The 7,206-nt window shown below is 48.1% G+C and overlaps 2 protein-coding genes across 2 annotated transcripts in view; both read right to left on the bottom strand.

Moving 5' to 3' along the window:
- Positions 1–280, bottom strand: part of MPZL3 (myelin protein zero like 3) — a 4,930-nt gene extending 4,650 nt beyond the window's left edge. Inside the window, exon 1 of the mRNA XM_026040287.1 lies at positions 193–280. Coding sequence (XP_025896072.1) covers positions 193–280 — 88 coding nt within the window. The remainder of the gene's footprint in view (positions 1–192) is intronic.
- Positions 281–628: 348 nt separating this feature from the next.
- Positions 629–5,815, bottom strand: MPZL2 (myelin protein zero like 2). Its single transcript, XM_026040316.1, has 6 exons — positions 5,515–5,815; positions 3,071–3,237; positions 2,209–2,419; positions 1,838–1,979; positions 1,328–1,411; positions 629–961 (listed from the first exon to the last, which is right to left on the bottom strand). Exons 1-5 carry the CDS (start codon positions 5,567–5,569, stop codon positions 1,351–1,353), a joined length of 636 nt encoding a protein of 211 aa, XP_025896101.1. The 5' UTR covers positions 5,570–5,815; the 3' UTR covers positions 629–961; positions 1,328–1,350.
- Positions 5,816–7,206: the final 1,391 nt, after the last annotated feature.

Here is a 7,206-nt window from a genome sequence, read left to right as displayed (position 1 = left end):
GCGCGCGGCGCGGGGCACCGGGCACCGGGCACGGGCACGCAGCGGGACAAGGGGCGCCACTGCCGTCGCTTCTGTCCACAAACCACGTTTATTTATGACACGTGCGAAAGAAAGGGAGGATGTACAAACAAGAAACGTGCCTTGCACATCGCAGCCCAGTCGTAAAACCATAAAGACACTCTTTACACAAACAGGTCAATATTTTGATTTCGCGCTGGTCAAATACAGTAAAAGCGCAGTTGCGTTTAACAATGCAGGGCTTCGTCTGCGTCTGGTGCATCTGCTGCAGCCCGGGGAGGACGTGGCCAGCGGGTCCTGTGCGGCAGTGAGATACGCTTGGCTGTTACGAGCAATAAATAGAAAGGGAGGCGCGAGGGGCACGAGGGGAGCAGCGCTGCCCTCCGCTCCCCCCTGAGCACACGGCGAGAAACACATGGAGCGCTGAACCCTGTGGGACGCACACGCGCCCCCGGTGCAGCACTTCCCACCGACCGCAGCACGGCGACTTCTGCTACTTCAGAGCAACCAGCTGCTCCTGCACCACCTTCTGCTCTGGGACACTCTAGGAGCTTTTGCTGCAGCACCAACAGGGCCATCTATGTGCACCTTCTGATTTTTAAGATGCACAAGTATGTGTTTGCTCCGCTACTTTGCAAATCTCCACCTGGCTATCTTGGCATTTTTTTTTTCAAATCTTTGGGGATATTTCTTCTTCTTCAGAGCAGATTTCCTTAAACACTGCAGTTGTGAACAGATCTGAAGTGCCTTGCTCGTGAGGCCATTTCCTCCTGTTTTGCTTCCCTGAAGAAAATAACTCTTTGCAACTTATGTTCATGTCCCTCTCTTCTCTTGCAGGAATTTAGTTTGAGCATGGATACCACGTTTGCAGCATCAGTCATTTGTAATTCAGGTTTCTCCTAATATTGAAATTACAAGCATTCACCATCTGCTTTAGAAGTACCTAGGAAAGATTGTAATTAAAAAAATAAAAAAAAAAAAAAAAAACAGAATATTATTATGGCTTATTGATGGAAAAAAAAAAGATGCAACTGGTAATCTCAGAAATTGGGTGGTACAAGATATGCTAAAATGTTTCAGCGAATGCAGCAAATCTGCAAGCAAGTTGCAGTCTTCCTATAGCATTTTAAAACAGCAAAGGTTAAATGAATCAAGAAAACGACTCAGAACCGATATGAGGTGATCAGTTCATTCCTCTTTCTCCACCAAACAGGATAGCAGTGGAAAGCAGCAACGAAGGCTTTCCTAGCAATGATCCTCAACACTACGGTGGAGAAAGTAATTGCAGAACATTTGAATAGACACCTGCCTTGTACATACTGTTAAAGATCTCTAGTCTTCTAATGGAGTGACTTCCTTTTCTTCTCTAATCTCCAGCTTCTCCTTTTCAGTACTGTTAATAAAAAATAAAAAGCCCAAACTGGCATCAGGTATGCTGGGCAGCAGCATCAGGTTCTGAGTTATACATAGCATATATAATACGTAACAAGAAGTTATATGATAAAGTAATAAGCATTTTACAGGGGGGTGCCCACAGTGCCAGGTTTATAGAGGGAAGAAGAGGGTGATCTTCTGCCAGCTGCCACTGCACATCTGGTTATTGCTCTGAGTGGGAAGCCACTTCGAAGGGCAAGAGCAAAATGAGGGCTCCTGAGTCCCCTCCTCCTGGGGCTCTGCTCCGACTGCAAGTAAGCAGCCAATTATTGCGAATTGCATTGGCAGTTTTGCACCGTAAATGCGTAGGGAAGGATCCAAGCCAATGATTCCAAGTGGCCATGAAGGTCTATTTGATCGGCCCTTCTCTTTCCTGTGCCCTTACAGTTCTGTGTCTGCCGCCTCTGTCTTCTCTTGCCGTTTCTTCCGAAAATGTCGACAGAAAACCACAATTATCACCACAATGATCATCAGAACACAAGCAGACCCAATGGCCACTGCCAGGAAGTGGATTTCGGAGAATTGCACTGCATGGAGAGAAACAGTCGGTGAGCAAAAGGGACACACTGAGGGACCCAGGTCTGAGGCCCTTCTGCATTCTCTGAACAACCTCTCCTCAGGCTCCTTTCTCCCTGTATCCATCACCTATCCTCCCACATTCTCTTTTTAATCCCTTTCTTCCATGCATTTTCCCAGATGAGGAGGAAGACCTGACAACGTTTTGCAGACCTTTGGTTGCAGTTCTTGGCCACTCACCTTTCTGCACAACTTTGAGTCGCACTTCGCCAATTGTGCCATCGACATCTGGCGGGTTCTTCACCTGGCACGTGAATGTCCCGTTGTCAGAGGGCTGCAAATTCCAGATAACGATGGAAACATCGTAACGCTGGATGTTCCCATCCCAGGTGACTCGCTCTTTGAACCGCCCAGTAGCCATCTTGTAGGGCTCCTTGAGGTAATAGAACACCTACAGGAAAGGCAGAGCCTGTCACTCCCAGGCAGTGTGCAGCACGTGTGGCAGAAGCAGTGCCTGCAAGCCCAGTGGCACCAGCAGAGGCACAGGGCCCGAGCAAAGGCCATCTGCGACCACTCGGCCCTCGCAACGAGCTCTGAGGCCACCTCACTGCTCAGAGGGACAGCACCTTTGCTCTGGCAGCCGTGCTCTGTCTGTCCTGCTCAGGCCAAAGGCTGTGTCAGGCTCTGTTCAGCTGTCTTTCACTTACAGCACTCGTTAACCTACTTACTCTGCCACATTAGCCAACACAAGCCATTCTCTAAGCCAAGTCAGTGCAGGCCCTTAGCTTGGACATAACGTTCAACTGTGGTATAACCGGTACGGTTCCATCAGGCCCAGGATATTTTAATCCTGACTACCCTAAACGAGACATAAATATTGCTTCTTTAAACAGGATCTACAAACAAGCTTCTCGCTTAGCTTAATTATTCTGAATAGCAGAAGGCTGGCCCAAGATACACGTACCTGTGCACAGCTGCTGTGCTTGCCCATGCCTACACCTGGACCTGTTACCGTCACTGGGCTTAGCCAGTGCTGTGCCTTGGGAGACATTTGTCTGAACAAGTCTGCATCAATGAAATGGAGCATAAGGGTCTCACTCACTGGCTCATGAGAGCTCTGGTCCTCAGGCTGGAAGTTCCAGGTCACTGACAGTCGCTGGCTAATAGGGCTGCTGCTAGAAAAAGTGCATTTTAAGCGTAGGTTAGTTCCATTCACAGCATTCACCTCCCTGGAAGTGTGAACTTCCACAGCTGCCACGGGCCACAGTGCTGCAGGGAAAACAGCAAGGTGTTAGAGTTAAAGAAAACCACTGTCGGGGAGTAAACTCTTTATCTACTCTCAAGCTATGATGCAGCCTGCTTTATCTCTCCCTGTGAATGTTTAACCTGATGATCAGAAGGATACAGATTTAATTACTGAGGGTACAATCTTACTTATGCAAATACCATGTACTTCCTGGCTTTTGTTAATTGATACGCAAGCCACACAAGCCACGCAGCGCTGGTCTCAGGGGAAGTTTGCGTCCATCTGAGTTGATACAGAACTTACTCGGCAGTGATGTGTCCGTTCAGCTAAACATTTGCAGATCTGATAACTGTTTGTGTGGAGACCACTGGAAAAGGCTTGCCTGTAAGGGCAATAAATATCACATTGTTTTTGGAGGGAAGGGAATATTTCTCTTCTGTCTTTTTCAGGGATAAATATGCTTGCAATAAACGCACAGGAGATGCAATAAACACTTGTAGTATACACTTGCTGCTGATGGGCACTAAGGATGCCTGCTAGCTATTCAGGCACTTGTCCTGGTCACCCTTTTGCATGTAATTACATGTTACTGCGCTTTATTCCCCAGGGAAGTTGCCCTTAGAAAAGCAGTCCTGTCCTTTCAAGTAGCACTGCTGAGCACCTATAAACAATTGCCATTTCCCAGCCCAGGCAGGCGAGGCAGATTTTCCTTTATACACTTCATATTATCAGGTTGAGTGTGCTGCGCATCGTGCGGAAAGCTACTCTTACTAATACAAGAAGTGCTTGTTGAGGAGGCTAGCAGCACTGCTGCATAATTATAGTCCAACTCTGTGCAGGAGGTCCTTATGGTAAATCGGTAAGCATTTGTTCGTCAAAGAGGGATCCTTTGCTAACCACACTGCCACAGCTGCTGCTTTAAAAATAACTTAGTATGAAGTTAGGCAATCTAGAGGTAGACAAGCAATAGAAGGGAGAGCACAAAGACAGAGAAAAAAATAATGGAAAAGAAGAAAGCAAAAGGGTTTTCTGTGTAGATGCTGTTCCAAACTCCCTTGTCTTCTGGCCTGCCCTGCTGCTCCACGTACAATTTACCCTGTCTAGCAGATTACTGCTACAAAAGTGGTGCTGTAGGTTCCCCCATTTTTCCCCATCATCACTGTGTTGCTTGCCTGGCCACCTCAGCTCTCGGAACTGGCAAAACCTACCTCCTCTGGGTTGCACAAAACACTTGAGTTGATCTAATAATCACCAGTGGCAGCCCACCCTCTTCCCCATCATCTGCTCCCATAGCTTTCCTTCTACTCCTGCTTAGGAAAACAAACAAACAAAAACCACACACACACACACACACACACACACACACACACAAATAGAAACAAGCAGTAATTTCTGGTCACTCTAGGAAGATAAATTACTGACCAAAATGTTCACTCTAGCAAAAAAAAAAAGCTTATCTGGGCTGGTATAGTTTCCTATTTGTATTTGTATTACCTTTTTGTTTTTCTTTGATAACTCTCAGTAGCTGGATAGGCAGTCTAAATTTTAAATCTGTGGTCTACTCAGTGTACTTCATGATCTGAAAATCCAATGGATTTATCTTTTTGAAAATAGTTTCTTACCAAAAATTCCTGGCCAAATATTTTCTTTTCTCAAAGGAGAATTTTTTGAACCACCAAAACACTGAAGGTGTTCAGATTTGAAAACTTCTTTGGCTTAGATCAGTGTCAAATCTTCATTTTAAACTTCTTAAAAAGAGCAAAAGTACAAATTACCTATAAAAGATTTTTTCCATGACAGGTTACCAATGTGTTTGGAAAAGGAGGACATGGTATTCTTATGCCAAATCCGGTTTCCAGTTACATTGGTATAAACCACTGAAAATTCAAGTAGGTTTATTGCTATTCTGGATTCACTGCAGCATAACGGGCTTAAACCTAGCCCTGTTTAACAAGCTCCGATTGTCCAGTAACAAAGGTAGTGAAACAAACATCCAAGAGTAAAGTCCGGAGTCCTGGCCGGAGCTGGGAGCGAGGCTGGGGCCCGAAAAGATGTGTAACTGGAGCTCAGAATGAGCTCAGTGTTCTTCTTCCCCTGGAACACGCCTAAACCTGTTTGTCCCAGAAACTCAATCACTTCATGTCACTCACAGCGAAGCCACGAGCAGAAGAATCGCAGCGATCGGGCACGACACGCCTGAGACCTCTATAGAGACACTGCTATAATAAGGCCGGCAATTTACTGATCAGAAGAGGAGAGTCGAGATGCAACGGAGGCCGCGTCAAAGCAGGTTTCCTTACCTCGGAGCTGTACCCCAAGGAAGAGCACAGCACCCAGCCAGTTGGGGCCAGGCATCAGGAAGACAAGCTCGTGCTCCAGACACGGAGCCGTGCAGGAAAGAACAACGTCGTCTGGGACTCGCGATGACCAGATCGAAAATGAGTTCCTGAAAGCTTTCCCGGGACACTAGAGCGAATGCCTTCCTTCAGCGGGGCCTACAAGGCCATGCGAGCGCTTCCTCCTGCTTGAGTCACGCGGTCCTCCTCCGCCCTGGCACCGAGAGGCAAGGTGCGGCCGGCACAGCTCACTTCTGCGGCTAAAACAGGCAGACTTTCAAGGTAAGATTAATTCCGTCTGCTCCCATATTCCTTTGCTCTTTTGTGTTGCAATCATCCCTCCTCCCAGTTTCCAACTGAAACCACTCCCCTCGCATGCGAGGTAGTGTGCTCCTAAAAGTAAATTTGCCTTAAGGTGTTTATAGCCTGGAGGGATGAGCGCTCTGTTTTCAACAGATATCTGCAAACAATAGGAAAAAAAAAAAAAAAAAAAAAAAAAAAAAAAAAAAAAAAAAGGCAAGCCAAAACAGGTTTGTTTTGCAGCAACGTGTTTGTGTGCAGCAGTTTGGTGGTGCGCACACGTCCAGAGGAGGGAAATATCTCAGCTGAGCTGCAGATACCTGCAGTGAAATAAGCCACCATTCTGTGAGGTTCCCTAGTTGCAGCCCTCTCATGGAAGAATTGGAAGCCTGAAGTAACTGATGCTTGAAAACTGCTTGGGAAAGTCCAAAGACATTATGTTGGACAGCAGTCCAGCCCTGTAGCAGTCCAGGCACAGCTGGGAAATTCCACTGCTTTACAGGCAACTCGGGGAACCGGAGAAACTCAGTGGGACACCGGATATTTTGACGGCAGAGTGTGGCCGTTGTCGGGGTGTAGAACTGAGTCGTGCGTGTGTGTTAGCAAGATAAGGATGTTTGCAGAAGAGGACCATAAATCACGTCCCAGCATAACTTGCTACCGGCCGCAGCTCTGTATGTATCTGGTCCTCGGACTGTTTCCAACCAGTCCTGCCAGGTTAGGAGCTTTGATTGTCACTGGTGCTCACCGTCCTTGCACAGGGCCAGGGCAGGGATGGGGCAGGGATAGGGACAGCACTAACTTCTGGGCATTTTGAAGGGCTCCCTTTAGCTGAGGACCAAGCGGGGCGGTCTCCGTATTCAGCAGTGTGCGCGAGCCGGGCTCGCTTGCCTTAGCTGGGGCTCACCGCGAGCATGTCCCATCTAGCCAGAACGAGGCTTTCCTGGAAAAGAGGACCGCAGAGGGGGGCTCACACTTCCTGGGAATGGGCAGCCAGGTGCTCATCTCTCTTCCTTCTCGGTGTCGTGGCATCCTGGCAGTAGCATCCTGAGAAGTGCCGACTGCATAGCCGTTGCGTTCAGCGCGCCCGGGCGCCTTGGAAGGGGTAAGCGCTCCCTGTGCCAGTTCCGCAGAATGCCACGGCGTGCGATCCCCAACGGCACTAGGGGCTGTGCTGTTCTCGCTGCTCAGCAACCCGGTCCGAACACGCAGCACCTCAGCACGGGCTCTCCCTGTTAACCGGTGTATGCTTTTCCAGGTCAAGGAGACTGGTTCGGCCTGCCCAAGCACACTTTCTTCTGTTGGGATTGCAGTGGTGTTAAAATGAGCATTTGGTCTTGACTGGCTCACCTCAGA

This window comes from Nothoprocta perdicaria, unplaced genomic scaffold (assembly GCF_003342845.1).
Source record: "Nothoprocta perdicaria isolate Ctin4 unplaced genomic scaffold, notPer1 scaffold_252, whole genome shotgun sequence".
Lineage (NCBI taxonomy): Eukaryota > Metazoa > Chordata > Aves > Tinamiformes > Tinamidae > Nothoprocta > Nothoprocta perdicaria.
This window is presented reverse-complemented; position numbering and strand designations above follow the sequence as displayed.

Bases quoted from the DNA above. Each gene is read 5' to 3' on its own strand.
- MPZL2 (XM_026040316.1), bottom strand. From the start codon at position 5,569: ATGCCTGGCCCCAACTGGCTGGGTGCTGTGCTCTTCCTTGGGGTACAG. The intron at 2,420-3,070 runs GTGAGTGAGACC...CCTTTCCTGTAG, and splicing joins ACCAGAGCTCTCATGAGCCA to GTGTTCTATTACCTCAAGGA. The intron at 1,412-1,837 runs GTAAGGGCACAG...TTTTATTAACAG, and splicing joins GAGGCGGCAGACACAGAACT to TACTGAAAAGGAGAAGCTGG.